This window comes from Egretta garzetta, unplaced genomic scaffold (assembly GCF_000687185.1).
Source record: "Egretta garzetta isolate BGI_Z169 unplaced genomic scaffold, ASM68718v1 scaffold360, whole genome shotgun sequence".
NCBI lineage: Eukaryota > Metazoa > Chordata > Aves > Pelecaniformes > Ardeidae > Egretta > Egretta garzetta.
This window is the reverse complement of record NW_009258261.1, coordinates 1,899,822-1,917,147: the sequence shown is the minus strand read 5'-3', so window position 1 is coordinate 1,917,147 and position 17,326 is coordinate 1,899,822. Positions and strand designations below refer to the sequence as shown.

The 17,326-nt window shown below is 44.2% G+C and overlaps 1 protein-coding gene across 8 annotated transcripts in view; it reads left to right on the top strand.

The window, feature by feature from the left end:
* The window catches only part of CHGB (chromogranin B), a 35,025-nt gene extending 24,885 nt beyond the window's left edge, over positions 1–10,140 (top strand). For all 8 annotated transcript variants that reach the window (XM_035894327.1, XM_035894261.1, XM_035894147.1 and 5 more), the window contains 4 exons: positions 3,729–3,772; positions 5,108–5,201; positions 6,860–8,631; positions 9,836–10,140. In XM_035894327.1, coding sequence (XP_035750220.1) covers positions 3,770–3,772; positions 5,108–5,201; positions 6,860–8,631; positions 9,836–9,919 — 1,953 coding nt within the window. In that variant the 5' untranslated portion in view covers positions 3,729–3,769 and the 3' untranslated portion in view covers positions 9,920–10,140. The remainder of the gene's footprint in view (positions 1–3,728; positions 3,773–5,107; positions 5,202–6,859; positions 8,632–9,835) is intronic.
* Positions 10,141–17,326: the final 7,186 nt, after the last annotated feature.

Below are 17,326 nucleotides of genomic sequence, written 5' to 3'. Positions count from 1 at the left end.
CCTTCTCCCTCACGCTGTGCCCGGGAGAGTCGGCCGCTGTCAATTTATTTTTCTCCCCCGGTACAGTTTCTTTCCACAAAGACTTCTTGGCATAATTCTGTTCGAGCGGTGCTGCTAGGTTTCTGCCAGCTAGTTCTTCATACTGGGAGATGACTGTAAAGTCACAGGTCTGCAGCTTTAACTAACAGAAAATTTTGTAGGCATGCAGTATTAAATATTAAAACCACCATGAAATTAAGATTAAACACAATAGGGTGAGGTGATCGCTTGGCTTCATAGCTTTTTATGCATACTACATCATTTCTTGAAAGAATCGGTGTCATTCTGGGTTGAGTAATTCAGCTTTAGGCTTATTAGAGATCTCCACACAGAAATGCTTCTGGAGCTTGCACAGGAGCTCTATAATGAAGTTGACTAGCTTCAAGTGCCTTTATTGTAGCTAAAGGGGAGGGTGGAAGATGGGGGGAGAGACCTAAACCCAGAGAAGCTCACCAGACTTATTCCACAGACTCCATGGGGATTTCTTACCAAATATATTTTCCTGTTTATGCCATCAAACAGGTCGGGTATCTCTTTATGTCCTTTTTGGCTATCTTGCTTTCAAATGTCAGCCAGAGTTAATGAACTAAGGAGTTTGTTTGGGGCTGGGAATCGGTGAAAAATTATCTTCAAGAACTTTCTAGTGCTCCTTCTGCAAATCAATATGCCAAAGTTTCCATGATCTTTCCTGGGAAGGGTATTTGCTGACATTTTGATGAGCAATGGCACTGCACTGAGTCATCGGCTCTAATGGAACAGCCATGTGGGGATTTCGTCAGGGACCCACCAAAAGATCTGTCCCAATCTTGGAGATGCAAGCAAAAGCTGCGTGAATTTGTCATGCGTTTCTCATCCTTTTTCATGATCTTCATCAGCTCTCAGCACTTCTGAAAAATCAAATAATCTGATCATAACTGCTTGGGCAGATTTGGTTCAGGAGGGGGAAGCAGGCTCAGGGCTTTGCTTTACTTTGTGGGTCTGTGGTCTGGTTTTCTGCACAGGCAGGGGAAGGATTTCCATCTCGGGGTTGTGTTCTGACTTTGTTTCTGCTGTGAAACCCTGCAGTTGTACCGTCTGCTGTGTCCACGCAAGCCCGGTGGGTGGGTGCCCTGCCGCCCAACAGTGTCAGCGGTGCCCGGGTGATGGCTTCACCCCTCCTGAGCACATGCGGAGGGGAAGGCAGAGGTGTTGGCCAGCTATCTCCAGCTGGCAGGTAGCCCTGAGGGAGCTCTTGCCAGCTGGCGTGGGCTGGTGCTGCCAGCACTCGTGTAAAGTGGGGCGTGCTGGCTCCCCATGGGCTTCCTATCTCAGCTCTGGCAGAGCAGTTGCCTCAATGTATTATTTCAGGCTCTGGGATGGATTGGATACTCGTTTTGTTCCTCGGGGCAGGTTAATGTGACATATGTCCAAGTCCATTTGCTTCATTTGACATTGTTATGATAGCCTAATGCTTTCTCTTTGTGCATGTCAGCTTTCATCATTAACCAAGCACTTGCTTAATGGTCATTAATCTATCTGTAAACCTCCTTGGAGAAGCGGCAGCTTTGGAATGACAGGGCAAAGGCAACAAGTACAACCTGACTTTATATTCCCGCACAGCGCTCGAGAGGCAGCCCGAAGTTGTCGTCTCTAATAGCAAAAGATGTTCAGAAGTTTGTTCTGTGCTTTATCGCATCGCCTGGGTGTAACTCACAGGAGATGTGCTGTGGCAGCATCGCTAAAGGGACAAAATCCGATGTTTGCCCTTGTGCATGTCATGATTTCTCATGGGCTGGAGGACCAGAGGAGCCTTGTTGAGAAGAGATAATGAAGCAGGCCATCCCCTCTGCTTACATGTAGGTGGTGACTGTGAGCAGCTCGTGCCATATTAGCACTGTCTCCAACCCCTGTGGGATTGGGAGACTGGCCTTTTTGTGGATAACACTTTTTTTAGTAGAAGGGACTTTGCTGCCAGTCTCCTGCCCCCGCGTGTACATACATCCTTACCCTCCGTGCTCAGATGGAGGATGCAGGCGGGTTAGACTGCAGCAGCATCAGCACTGTGCAGTGTGGTAGTTATTTGCATACTAGGTTAGTAAATAAAATAACCTAAAGCCTGGCTCTGTCAGCACTGAACGCAAGAGATGAGGGAGAGGGTTGGCTCTGTATAGCACCATCTCCCCCATACACCACCTGGCTTTCTGGGGAAATGATGGGATAGGGAGGGAGTGCTGCTATTTTAGGGGGATCCCTTCTGTGCTATCCTTGCGTGGGTTCCCTTCTCCGATCGCAGTTGTATACGCTGAGAAGAGACGGGGGCTGAAGAAGCACATTCCTACATACGTGTTTGGGGGAGCAAAAATAGAGGACAGTAGAAATACAAAGACAGTTGTTACTGCGTTGTGTTCAGTTATTACACACGGAGTCAGCGCTCAAGGGGATGCCTGCTTCCTCTGCAGACACAGAAAAGAAGAAAGGTTTTGCCGCTTTCAATAGCGCAAGGCTATGCGCACCTATCTGCTTGGCAGGAAACTTCCTTGGGGAAGTTGGTTTTCCTGATGCTGTAAGGTAAACTGACCCGCTTCGTCTCCACAATCTGCTTTGTGTTCATGTGCTGCAGAAGATCTCTCACTCTCCCAACCAAGCAGTACTGCAGAGAGGGTGATAGACGTATTCAAGACTATTCTGACTCATATAAGAACTTCAGAACCACACCCCAAGCTGTACATTTGTGTACTGTGATTATATACCACGTGGGAAAGTCTGTGTAAGCCATGATACAATAAGCCTTGCTTCTACGTACTCGTGTGGCTGGCAGACTTGCTTAACTCCACTTCTGCAAATCTCAAGGTGGATGAGAATTGACACAGTTTATTAATAATGCACAGCAGCCAAGCTCGTTACCCAGCTGGAGACATATTGCAGTGGTGATGGCAAAATAAAGCAGCATGGAGGTTTCATTTGCAGCAGCTTCTTTCCAAAAGCAAATACCTTGGAACAGGTACACCAGAACTGGTTCGAGGAGGTGTTAATTACCCCATGTGTCCTCAGGACAGAGAAGGAGACAGGTTGTGCCACTTCCTTCCTGGGTAGTGTTTTCCACTGGGATTTTTTTTTTTTTTTGCTTGTTTCTTGGGGTGATAGTGGACCACTCAGTGAATGGAAATTTTCTTGTCCCTTCTGGCTCTGTCCTTCCCTCCAGGAGCCTGCTCCTATCCAAGTGAGACAGGGTTTCTCCAGTAGGATTGGGACAGTAGTTGCTTTAAAACCTTGAAGAATGGTCTCCTACTGGGGAGGTGGGGGGCGGGGGGCGGGGGCACCCAGAGCCCCTTGCAGAAGCCAAAAGGCTCTTGGGGTGCAAACAGGTCTTGCTTGTTTCCTATTTTTTTACCACCAAACAGGTACAACTGCATGAAGACTTGACTTGCAGTAAAGTTCTGGTCCTGGAATTTAAGCGTTGGTTTCTATTTTTTGGTGTATATTCTTTTTGTGCTAGAAATGTCAACGTGCCTCTTCTCTCATGCTAGGCTGCAACTTTACATTGCTTTTCCATCGTGAATAAGAAAAGATGAAATGCAAAATGTGTCTGGTTTCCTGATCGGCCAACCCAAAACTCAAGCCATCTCATCCGACCAATTTGACTGAGGACTCCTGTCAGTAATGCTTGTTGCTAGAGTTAATGAGTCTGTAATAATTTGTTTTTCTTCTAGGTGTCAGTGCAGTTCCAGTGGAAAAAGACCATATTGAAGAAATGGTGAGTAGCTGTATGTCAAAGCAAATTTCAGAAAATATCAGTCACATGCTCTCCATGCTTTGTCTTTAAACTCTCAGGCTAATGTTTTTTTTTTCCCCTGAGGGGATCTCTTAAGAGATCATTGGCAATGTGGAACTTGGAGTCCCTTTACCTCTCAGAAGATACCTGCATGCACTTCAGTGCATTTGATGAGAATGGAAGCTGGCGTCTTGTGTCAGTGTGATACTCTTGAAACTCTACATTGTATAGCTGCCGAAAAATGATCTGAAATATTATTTGATAGTATGTGTTATTGGAATGTAAAAAGTGAGATGGCACCTTTGAAGATAGATGAAATATCTACAGTTACCAGCTATGTAACGGACGTTCTAACGCAGCCCTCCCACCTCCTGCTTTGGAAAGAGATTCTTAACCTGTTTGATCAAAGAAGTACCATTAGCTGCTCTCCGTGCCTGTAACCTGATATCAGGCACTGTTCACCTGCCATCAGACCCTCTCCGCTTGTTGGTAGTGTGATCTTTTAGATGAGTAAACACCTGGTAATAACTAAAAACAGTTAAAAGACAATCGGCTATATAAATGCTTTAGTGTCTCCTCCCATCCAGCCACCCAGGTTGTCAGCCTGAGACTCTCATACCCCTGATGATCTGAGTGCTTGCTCACAACCAACAACTTCAAGACTTGAAAATCATTTTGCGTGAGTTTGTACAGAAGAGCTACTTTGGTAGCTCTTAGGATTAGAGGATATTGTGTGACTTTCCTCAAGGAGTCAATTTCCTCTGCTTCCAGAAGACTATCCAGTTGCATTGTGAAGTGCTAAAAGAGGCAGGGCTTACACCACACACACACAAATGTGGAGCATGTCACTTATAGAGGACGTAAAGGTGGTTTTGGCTTATTGTTAATCCAAGCAATACTTCTGGTAACACATTTGCAGCATCCTCATTTGGACAGATCCTACAGGATGATCCTCATCTTTTGAATGTGTGTTGTTGGTTATTTTTTTGTAGGGTGCTGTTGCCACCTGTTGTTTGACTCTCCTTTGTACTGAATAGGGTACTTAATATTAAAAAAGGCACAAAAGGAGCCTGTTACCTATGCAAACAAAAGGGGAGATAAAAAAAGCTATGACTGTCCTCTCTTAACTGGGATGGGAGCGAGGAGCAAAGCACTTGCCCAAATGCACAAGAAATTGTGGTAGAGCTGGAGATTAAGCAAAACTCATAAAAATTAGCCTGAACTCTAATCCTAAATTAGCTGTCCTCACTAACTGGGTCAGAAGTAGGATTTTCGTTTTTGCCATGAGAATTTTTTCTCCTGTTTTGTTTCTTCTAGGTAACACGGTGCATAGTGGAAGTTCTGTCCAACGCTCTATCTAAGCCAAATGCACCACCAATTAATCCTGAATGCAAAGAAATCCTGAAGAAGAGTAAGTACAACCTTATCCAAACTTGGGAAGGGTATTTGGTAGATGGATTCTCTCTTGTGTTGGAGCTGGTGAACTGTTATTTCATCCTGTGTGAAACTGGTGCCTCCAAGTTTCAGTGTCAAAATTTGATTCCCTTCTGTTTAGTCTGTCTTGCTCAAAGAGCAATCAGCCTGACCTGGTAACTGTCAGGGATCCTTGGCTAAGACATGTGACTCTACTTAAGCTCTTTTGGTAGCCTGAGAGGTCAACAAATGTGACTGGGTTTGGACCACATGCTGAATGCATCCCGGAGGGTAGGAACTGCCTTCAAATAACAGCCAATTGAATCAGCAAGGCTCCTGGTGCCACCTGGATCCACACCCAGCTCAGGAGAGGGGAGTCTTTCGCTCAGCCCAGAAACGATTAAGTTTGTGGTACTGATTCCGGAGGTCTGGAGATGTGTGCTGAAAGTCCCCTGTGGGAGTGCTCATTTTGGATGAGCTCATTCCTACAGTGTGGTGCTTGGCTGCCTCCACGTTGAGGTGTAAGCCTGCTTACACGCTTGATTGCTGTCCATAGTGAAGTGCGGTTAAGTTTGACGCTGTGCCAAACTGCAGAACGCACATCTTTCTTTTCTGCCCAGTTATATTTATTTGATTAGAGAACAATAAAAAGGCTCTTGAACTTAACCTGCCAGCAAGAAGCAATAATGAAACCCATCTGTCTCATGCTTGTTCATAGAGGGAATAATGCATGGCCCCAATGGAGTCATCAGAAGAGGGTGGGCTTAGGGAATACACGTATGTGTATCTAACTCTCCCCCAAATTTCTAGGAGATGCTGAATGCCATCAGTTGTCAAGCTTTGTTTATGACATTGTCAGTTTCAGGAAAAGAAAAATGTATATTTGCCATAGTTTGGAATATGAAAAACTGCTTACTGGAAAGAGAGAGCAAGGACCGTATTTTTGCCATTAGACAGATCTCCTCCAAGAATATCAGACAATGAGAAGCTTTTCAGAAATCATGAGCTATTTTTAAATCTGTGCAGCTATTGTCTGAAAAGTTTTAGGATTTGTGATCTATTTCCGATGTTACTCAGACACAAGTGAAGCAGAAATATCTTCATAGAAATCTACTGTTACCATTGTGGTCAGAGCCAGACTTTCATCTAGCATTTTGGAAATAGTGGAAGGAGCATGATTTGATTAAACATAACTATTGCAAAGTAACATTGCTTTCTTTTTTTTTTTTTTTTCCCCCCCAATCAGTTTAGAACTTTTAAAATTTGCTAAAAGCCCCAGATATTTTTGATCAAATAGATGGTTGCCTGACATTCAAAGAACTGAACACAACTCTAGATCCCATTGATTTTTAATGGGAATGGAGTGAGAGTTAAATTAATTCAATACTAAAAATGTGATCACAAACAAAGAAAAGATCCAAAGAAGAAAAATTATTCTGGAAATTTCGGTGGAACTTTTAAAGTGCCTAATTAAATGAAAATTAGTTAATGCTTTTCCAGGGAAATATATAAAATATTAAGGTTTGTTTTTTTTTTTTAAAAAAAAAATTCTGTCCAAATCTTCTTGCTACTTTGGGAAGCCAGTTATCTATTTTAACTGAAATAACCTTCAGTGGAGAGTTGGATTACTTGATTATGCTGCTTCTGTTGTTGTAGGTGGTAGAAATGACAGAGAGAGAAGCGAAAACAAACAACTTGAAGTGAGGCATTTGAAAGACCCAGCAGAGATTGAAAAACATCATACTGGGAGTGTGGAGAAAGAACAGAGTCAGGCAGAAGAGGAGTCTAAAAAGTACATGAAAGGAAGTGATGAGGAGAAACTTGTTCATGAGGAAGGTAAAAGCAAGGAAGAGGAGGATGGACACCACACCCCTATTCAGGAAGAGAGACTTCATACAGAAGAAAAGAAACACTATCAGGAAACTAGACAAGAGGAGGAGAAGAGCTACCACAGTGAAGAAGAAAGCAAAGAGAGCAAGCATCATGATGAAGAGGTAGAGCATGCTGTTCTCGACAAGAAGTCCCACTCCGGAGGCACAAGCACAGCGGAGTTCCCTGATGGGAACGATCAGCGTCCCATGGGCCACTGGCATTCGGAGGAGGGAGTGCAGAGCCCTTACAAAAGGATTCAGGAAGGTGAAGAGGGAGAGGCAGAGGAAACAAAAAGTGAAAAATACCACCATGAGTCTAAGGAACGTGATTTCTCCCATATGCAAGAGCATGAAGAATCTGATGAGAGTGAAGAAACAGAGGAGGAAAAGCAACCCTACAAACCCACACGTTATGGGAAGCACAGAATGGGTGACGCCTCTGAAGAGAAGAGGGGCCGTGGTGGTGAGAAAGAAGAACTAACTGAGGAATCAAACACAGAGGAGGCCCATCTCTGGGACAAAAGGAACCACCGTCAGAAACATCATGGAGAGTCTGAGCAGCAGCATGAGGAGAAGAGTGGTTCTCATGGGAGGCATGGGTCTGAAGAGGTGGAGGAGAAGAGGCATGCAGACCAGGGAAGTGAGGAGCACAGAGAAAGGTGGCAGCAGAGTGAAGAGAGCAGTGAAGAGGAAAACAAGAGGCATCATCACAGTGAAGAAAGTAATGAGAAATGGCATGAGGAGAGGAGGCACCATGATGGATCACATGAGGCGAGGAGGCACCATTCTGAGGGAAGGATGTATCTTGGAGATGAAAATGAGGAAGAGCTGGACAGGTATCTCAGCGGTGGCAGCAAGGAGAAGCAGCTTCATGCTGGAGAGAGATACCACTTGTGGGACAATGAAGATGAAGGGTCACAGAAAGCATACGCTCGAGAGCGCAAAGGGCAGGCCAGAAGACACTACAGCACTGAGGACAGTGTAGAGCAGCAGCGCTACCCTGGCAACAGTGAGGAGGAGGAGGAAGTAGAAAAGCAGCATCACAGCAGTGATCAGATGGAAAATGAAGAGGAGAACATGGAGGAGGGAAGATATGCAGAGAGGGCAGAGTACAGAAGCCGCCTCCCTGGAGAGAATGAGAAGAGAACTACGGCATCCTACAGCCCTTTCTACCCACTGCTGTGGTGGAAAAGCCGTCACTTTGAGAAAAGGGACAGCGCAGGAGAACAGCTTCTGGATGACAAAGAGGAAGGCAGACCCACCCTGAAGGAGAAGAGTCTTTTCCCTGAATATAATGACTATGACTGGTGGGAGAAAAAGCAAATCCTAAGTGCTCTGAACCACGGACGTACCGAGAAGAGGAACCTTAGCAAAATGAAGAGGTACGATTTGAAAAGGCAATACAACAAGATGGATCAACTTGCACAACTTCTGAATTACAGGAAAAAATCAGCCGAATTCCCAGAGTTGTACAGTTCTGGAGAAGACATGAAAAAAGGTCACGTAATCAGGAATGACAGAGGAACCCTGAGCCAGAGGCCTCTGACAGAAGAGGAGGTATGTGTATGGGTGTTTCTCTGAAAAGCTAGGGGAAGCTGACTTTACGTGCACATTTCTAAATCCACTCCCAAGGCAGCTGGTAAACCATGTGTGGAAAAACACAAACAGGATTGAGTCTCATTGAGAGCCAGATCTTTGGTGATTTAAAAATCTGCTTTCTTTGAATGAATTCAGTGGAACTACCCCAGGGCACAGTTAGTAAAACAAAGACAGTGTGCATCCTCATTAGCTTCCGTCTGCTGCAAGACAGGAAGAGAAAGGTTTTCTTCCTCCTTGGGTCCTACCTTTCCCTCTAGGGTCTTACCGACTAATAAACTAAAGATGCCTGTTGCAGAAGGAGCAAAGAGGTAATTAGCAAGCACCGCTTGGTCTGTCAGGTTCTTTAAAATGTACATCTGAAAAGCAAGTTGGACACTTAGTGAAATTCGGCTGTCCATTGACTTCCCGGCTGTAACGGCAGAGCAGAACCTGGCTTGCGCTTGTAAGCCCAATGCGTGCATGTAGTTCCCATGGATGTGAATCCTTGTCACGTAGGACTTCCCGTTCTGCTTTGGTGTCCAGGAAAACTGAGTCTATACCTATCAGCGAGATGCTCCTCATCTGTGTCACTGTGTCTGTTGCACAGAACTGAGCTGGGACCAGTGGAGGTTTAGTACTAATTTATATAGAGGTTAAATGGCGTTAACAAGTCGTTGTAATAAACAAGAATTGGCTGCATAAGTTTGTGGGGTTTGGTTTTTTTTTTTTTTTTTCCCCCTAGCATCTGGTAACGTGGAGGTGTTCCTCTTGCTGCACTCTGTGCTTGCTGTGTGTCGTAAGCCAGAACCACTGTGATCGTAAGGTTGGAGCCTCCTAAGGGACCTGGGCAGAAGTGACCGCATGCCGCAGGGGGCGGCAGCTGTGAGGTAGCTGGAGGTCACTACTAGATAATGGTCCTTGAAAGCTGAAAAGATCAAGCTGTAGTTAGGGCCCGCTCTCAGAACAAGTATTTTGATGATTTCCCCAGCCCTAATTCAGTTAAAAGCAGGAAATTGCACCAATCTCCAAGGTACGTGCTTGCACTGCTGTTAACACCCCCACCCCAGCAAGCTGCCCAGGGACCAGATGTCTGCCTCAGAAACGTTCTTTGTCTCTCACTTTCATGGAACAAAACATTTGCCAACTTTATTTGATGTGTAAAATGCTCTTTATGTTTTCACAGGAAAAAGAACTGGAAAACCTGGCCGCTATGGATTTGGAGCTGCAGAAAATAGCTGAGAAGTTTAATGACAACAGGAGAGGCTGAAGATGATCCACTACGGCGTTTCAAAGCTAGGTGTAGCTGTACCCACAATACCTGTACTTGTGGTAAATTCATTGCCACTGGATTGTTTGCCCTAAAAAAAGGAAATACTATTTACTGTCCACTATAGTGTAGTGATTTATACAGCTGAAACTGTCTTTAATTTGCCATTATGCTATTGAGATCGGAATAGCATGAATTTTAGTATTACAACCTTTCACGCAAGGCAGATATTTTTAATATGCTTGTGAAAATAATTGTGTTGGTGTTCTTCAGAAATATATTTGTCTGAGTTTGAAATAATAAAAACCATTGACCTTGGAACAAACTTTCTCCTTGCTTGTTTGATTGCTTGGGTTATTTCAAAGTAAGCTGTATCAGATGGATAGACTGTACAAAATGTTGACTTGTGGTTCAGCAATAGTTTTTTTTTTTTAAAGTTACAAGGAGCCTATCTCTGCCTTTTATTTGCCAGTTAGCAAGAGCATGAGCGGTAAGAAGTAATGCCAATTAGTTTGCTCCAGTAACTCAGAAACGTCCTGTGGATTATTTAGTTCTGGAAATTAGTCATTAAGGAAGCAAAGAGGTTGCAACACCAAATGGCTGTTTAATTTGGAAAGCACGTGGTGCTTCAGAATCAATGCATTACGTAGAGGATTGGTTTTGCCACTTACTCGGACTAAGTAGTCCTGATGATTTAATTGCCTACCGAACATGTTCTTTCCGCCTACTGCAGGCCAGCAGGTCGTGGTGAGAAGCGCCACAGAGCCCCTGCGCTGCGCTGGAGCAGGGCTGATCTTGACAAGGAGAGTTTCTCAGCAGCCAGCAAGCTGGGGGCAGGATGGGCTCTGTGTAATAAACCCTGTGAAATCTGATGTCTTGGGGAGAATGAGTGGTGTGGGAAGGAGCCATTTGGTATCTTATGGCACTATGAAGCAGTAAAAGAAATGATCCCATAATTAGTTTCAATTACTCCAAATATCTGGGGTTCAATTTAATTTAACTTATCCAAATGTGGTTTTGTGTTTTTTTGTTTTTCTTTTTTTTTTTTACAGGCTTTCTGCTGTGACAGTGCCTTCAGTTGCTTGTGTAACATCACACACAAGGGGAGAGGAGCTATACAAAGAATTCAGCCGAGTCACTTTATCAGTAAATGTGCAGTATCTGAAAATACTCAGTGAGCTACTGATCCTTGAACTGTGTGAGCATGTCTAGGCCTAGGGATTTTGGTAAGAACATCTTGTTTGGTTAAAGTACGTGAATTTCGAATCCTGGCTCAAAGTTGACAGAAGTTTGACTTCAGTAGGACTGTGGTTTCACCAGACTTCTCCAGCAACAGTAAGGAAAGTTAGAAAGTGTCCCAGCTGCTGAAATACTTTGCCACCTTCGAATTCTGAGACTCTCCCTTTTAAAATTTACAATACCATACAATAAGTAGTGAAGCATGGAACTTTCTCCCCTCCGTGTAGTGTGAGAGAACGCATGTCTGTAAGTATGTAAATACCTAAAGCCAAATAGCTTTAGCTGTTGCCCAGAAAACTGTCTGAATTGTTCAAGTATGTAACTTTTGAAATACTTTGCCACCTTCGAATTCTGAGACTCTCCCTTTTAAAATTTACAATACCATACAATAAGTAGTGAAGCATGGAACTTTCTCCCCTCCGTGTAGTGTGAGAGAACGCATGTCTGTAAGTATGTAAATACCTAAAGCCAAATAGCTTTAGCTGTTGCCCAGAAAACTGTCTGAATTGTTCAAGTATGTAACTAACTTCAGCAATGATTTTTTTTAAAAGCTCCGCTTATGCAAATATACTTTCATGAATCAGCAATGATTTGCTTAAAAGACGTCCCTTGAAAGGCTTTAAGCCCCGCTATCATTTAGTGGCTTCCAAGAGCTTTGTGACAGCCCTCTTATCTGTCGTCTTTCTCGGTTCTGCTTGTGTCGCTCTGCAGGGCTGATGCCGCAAGCACTGGGAGCCGAGTCGCTGCTCTGACTGCTCCTGCCTGTTCCATTTTTATCTACGCATTTGCATTGCCTGTTCAAGATTTTTTGACCAGCAACACTACAGCCAACACAATTTACATTAATTTGCATTATTTAAAGGCAAATTGCCTGCTTTTGGCATTGAAGCTAGGTGGTACAATTTAAAACAAGTATTGGCGCATAAGATGCGTAACCCTCTTCCAGGAAATCAAATGATGCAGAAACAGTGGGTTTGGCTTCTGAAAAAGAGTTCTCTTGCTTCTGGCTCATGCACGCTTGGTTAATGGTAAATTGGATGTGTATAGTTTTAGTAAAACACAAGAATGGGAAAGCTTGGTAACTATTTCTTTCTGCTAATCTGAGGGTAGGGAGGCTCTGCAGAGGGATCTGGACAGGCTGGGTCGATGGGCTGAAGTCAACTGTATGAGGTTCAACAAGGCCAAGGGCCACGTCCTGCACTTGGGTCACAACAACCCCATGCAACGCTACAGGCTTGGGGATGAGTGGCTGGAGAGCTGCTTGGCAGAGAGGGATCTGGGGGTGCTGGTCGACAGCTGTCTGAATAGGAGCCAGCAGTGTGCCCAGGTGGCCAAGGTGGCCAACAGCATCCTGGCTTGTATCAGGAATAGTGTGGCCAGCAGGGATAGGGAAGGTATCCTTTCTGCGCTGGTGAGGCCACACCTCGAATACTGTGTTCAGTTTTGGGCCCCTCACTGAAAGAAGGACATTGAGGGGCTGGAGCGTGTCCAGAGGAGGGCAACAAAGCTGGTGAGGGGTCTGGAGCACAAGCCTGATGAGGAGCAGCTGAGGGAACTGGGGTTGTTCAGCCTGGAGAAGAGGCTGAGGGGAGACCTGATCGCCTTCTACAACTGCCTGAAAGGAGGCTGTAGCCAGGTGGGTGTTGATTGCTTCTTCCAGGTAATGGGTGATAGGATGAGGGGAAATGGCCTCAAATTGGGCCGGGGAGGTTTGGATTAGATCTTAGGAAACATTTCTTCACTGCAAGGGTTGTCAAGCATTGGAACGGGCTGCCCAGGGAAGTGGTCGAGTCCCCATCCCTGGAGGTATTTAAAAGACGGGCAGATGAGGTGCTTAGGGACATGGTTTAGTGGTGGGATGGCAGGGTTAGGTTAACGGTTGGACTTGATGATCTTAAAGGTCTTTTCCAACATAGCTCCTATTTTCAGCAAATATGTCATAATGAAGGCAGTTGCACACGCTGCTCTGTGACTGCACAGCTCGGTAATCTAAATGTTAATCGCCTCACCTTAAGGAACCTGTCTCTGGTGTAATACCCACTACCTTTCCCCATTTCTTAGCTACACATCCTTGACCAAAATTAAATTTTATCCATTTATTATATTTTGTACCTCCGGAGATAAAAGTTCTTGGACATCCTGCCTTGAGGCTGTAGCCATGATCAGGTTCCTGAGCTACGCTTCATGGAGACTACATATAGTCCGCCTTTTCCTCACCCCCAACGTGTCTTCTCTTAGAGATGCTTTTCGCTATGTCACTTATTTTCAACTTATGTTAAGATCTTACAGGATGCGCTTTCTTCTCTTTTGTTCTGTATTTCCCCTAATTTGTCACTTGTAAAAACGTAAAAGCTCCCTAAAGCTCCGATCACAGCCGGCATTTCAGCAGTGCTGCTCTCGCGCTGGCCTTCAGTTTCATTTATTCCTGTGTTTCAGTTCAAACGGGAACGTTCCGTCACAGCCTGCCCTTCCGCGGTTCTGTACAGAGTACGTTCCGCCAGCTTGAACCATCCAGAATTTGAAGTATTTGACATGCGCTGTTTCTTAACTATCTTCATTGTTACGGGCATTGTGGTGCATTTTCAAAATGAGGGCCAGGACTCAGTACTGGCAGCGTGCCAGCGTTGAGGCTGGTGAAACGAAACCAGTTTGACTTTGATCTAAACTAAGTTTTTCAGGTGTTCCAATCTTCTTTATTTCTCAAAACTGATCTTTTTATAATAATTATTTTTTTTTTTCCTCGGGTTATTATTTTTATCACATTTAGGTGGTAGGAAATAAGATTTAAAATGTATGCTGGCTGCTTCACCTAGCCTTTACTGTGTAAGTTTCCACACCTCCGCAGCGCTACGGCCGGCGCGTCCCCACCAGGGCCGGGGAGGTGGCAGAGGTACCTGCGCCTGCTTTACAGGTAAGAAAACTGAGGCGGGAGAGAATTTTTCAGTATCGATCTCCCGTCTCACACCGATTCCATCCTTTTCTCGCCTCTCCCTGGCTTCCGGGCTCCTCTCCATTGCTCTAAGCCAGGTTGTCTCAGAATTTCATCACCCCCCAGGTGTTGGCTGCTTTCAAAGTCCCGTTGTACCTTCATGCACACGTGCGGATATACAGTAAAGGAAAACTTCTCTTCCCCCTCCGCCCCCCCTGTTTCCCCATTAATTCTTGAAAGTTGAGAAACAGAGCAATTTTTAAAAACTTAGTAGAAGCCACACATCACGTTTCTATTCCCCACCTCCCACTTGCAACACTTCACTGTACGGAAAGGTGAGAGGGGCCAAGCACATTCTGCAGATCCTTGTGCTTCGTGGAAGGCAGAGGAGATGGCGAAACCTACGATCTCTCTGCTTATGGGCTTTTCACGTACCTAAGCGAGGAAGAGCTTTCCATAAAAATGGGGGGGGGGGAGGAAAGGGAGTTTACAAAAACCAGAACAGAGGTAGGCAGAAACCTGCAGATATGCACTGTACCCATTCACCCAAGAGGCATCTTCAACGGCTTCTTTACTGAAAGGACAGCCCGTTTTGGTTCAGTTTGAGCTGTGGTGCATTAGAAGAGCATTACTCTTACAAACATATGGAATCTTACAGCTTTGTGAGGGGCGGTTACTTGATCCCAAAGCTCCACATTCCCCCTGACAAGTAAGTTTACGAGCGGAAGCCACGTCCTGCTGGCTCTGCCAGCTCCCACGCAGGCCTACAGCTCCCCTCTGGGGGTCAGTGGGGCGCAGGCAGCAAGGGTGTGCTCTGCCTAAAGCCCCTGCTAGACGTTTTTATTTCCAAAAAAAGAGGGAAAAGTAAGAAAAAGGAAATAAATCTCATTAGGAAAAACATCCTGCAGTTTAATTGAAATGGCAAATGCAATGTTAAAAAAAAAAAAGTAATAAAAAAGCTACACACCATGAAAGATAAAACAGTAGAATAAATATATATACACATATAGCAGTTTTCAAAATAGTCGTTATCTTAAAAAAAAAAATATAACAACTCTCAGGAAAATGACAGGCAATACTAATACCGACATTCTTAATAATTTGTTGGTATTTTAATTTATGAACATACACTTTCTCTTCTGTATTTGTTTTAGGAAAACATGGGGTCACTCTGTAAAGGCCTGGTGTTAGTATTCTCTTTTTATTGTCCCTTTGGAAAGAAAAGTGTGTGATCTTTGCTGTTCATTCTACTTCCTCAAAATACAAAAAAAAAAAAATAATAAAAAAGCTACACACCATGAAAGATAAAACAGTAGAATAAATATATATACACATATAGCAGTTTTCAAAATAGTCGTTATCTTAAAAAAAAAATATAACAACTCTCAGGAAAATGACAGGCAATACTAATACCGACATTCTGTTTAAATATTTGGTATTTTAATTTATGAACATACACTTTCTCTTCTGTATTTGTTTTAGGAAAACATGGGGTCACTCTGTAAAGGCCTGGTGTTAGTATTCTCTTTTTATTGTCCCTTTGGAAAGAAAAGTGTGTGATCTTTGCTGTTCATTCTACTTCCTCAAAATACTGCACGCAGCTGGGGTCCGTGTGCAATGGGGGCGCAGATCACCACGCAGAACGTTTCTGGGAAAATGGGAAGCCAAGTTAGACCCGTTGATTCAGACTCAACCTTTTAAAGAACAACGCCATCATACCCGCTTTTGGCAGCCTTCACTGGTGCTTCATCTCCTCTCGATCTTCTCTTCTTTTTGAACTCGCTGTGTTTTCAGTGGGACGTTTGCTTCCACGGGGTTTTCATCTCGCTCTGATCACGTAAACTGGTAAGGGGCAAGACAGCCCTCCCTACCAGGCCGTTCTGCTGCTGCTTGCAGACGGGTGTGTGACAGGTACAATGTCTGTGCTGTCAAGAGCACAGAAAGGATAACTTGTTATTTTACTAACAGTAAGACTCCTGAGATCTAAAAAACAAATCAATTCTTCAAATGTTAACAATGAAGGTCTTGAACTCTGCATCTTTTAGATGATGGCTCTTCCATCTTCAGTGCTTCTAAATTACTGGAATCAGACTTGCCCTTATCCAAGACAACAGTTATACCAGAGAGAAGGTACCCTCCGCCTCCACTCATTGTCAGTTTTGGATGACTTCGATCCGGTAAGACCTTTAAAAAAAAAACCAAAAGCCAAACCAAACAAAAACCCAAGCATCTGTAAAAACTCACTCTACATGTGCACATCATGGTGTCATTTAAGCTCCCAGGACAAGGTGTAATTTTTTTTCCCAGCCACCACAACAAACAGACATTTGGAAAGTGTATTTATCTTTAAAGGGCAAAGTGTCTGCATACCAGAAACCAGCTGCAGAAATACGCAAGAATACAGGCCGCTGCCTTACTGATTACTTCTTCATGGCATTTCCAGCAAAGCTGTAATGTCAAGGTTTGGGATATGTGAAAAGTCTCACTGATGTGTTAGGAACTGGCATACTTTGCAAGAAACCACAGCTGGTCTAAACAACACCAGTAATTTCCCATTCTGTCACTGTAATCTTTACATAGCTGCTCTTACGGTAAGACAGAGCAGCGACCCATTGCTTTCAGGTACATTACACTCTTCTGTGAACGCCACCTCTGCAGTGACACTTCCCCTTTGCTTTGTCTGCCACCGCAGGTCCCGGCTGATTTATGTGTGCCCAGGAAAAGGTGCAGTACTGTTCCTAGCGGCACCCGGACACAGCAACCCTTGCTGAGCCTAACTTGTGCGAACATCTTCACCTAGGAATGTCCTAATCATTCCCAATTTGGTTGCCTGATCAACAGTCAGTAATCATGGTACTTGATCCCAAAGCTCCACATTCCCCCTGACAAGTAAGTTTATGAGCGGAAGCCACGTCCTGCTGGCTCTGCCAGCTCCCACGCGGGCCTACAGCTCCCCTCTGGGGGTCAGTGGGGCGCAGGCAGCAAGGGTGTGCTCTGCCTAAAGCCCCTGCTAGACGTTTTTATTTCCAAAAAAGAGGGAAAAGTAAGGAAAAGGAAATAAATCTCATTAGGAAAAACATCCTGCAGTTTAATTGAAATGGCAAATGCAATGTTAAAAAAAAAAATAATAAAAAAGCTACACACCATGAAAGATAAAACAGTAGAATAAATATATATACACATATAGCAGTTTTCAAAATAGTCGTTATCTTAAAAAAAAAAATATAACAACTCTCAGG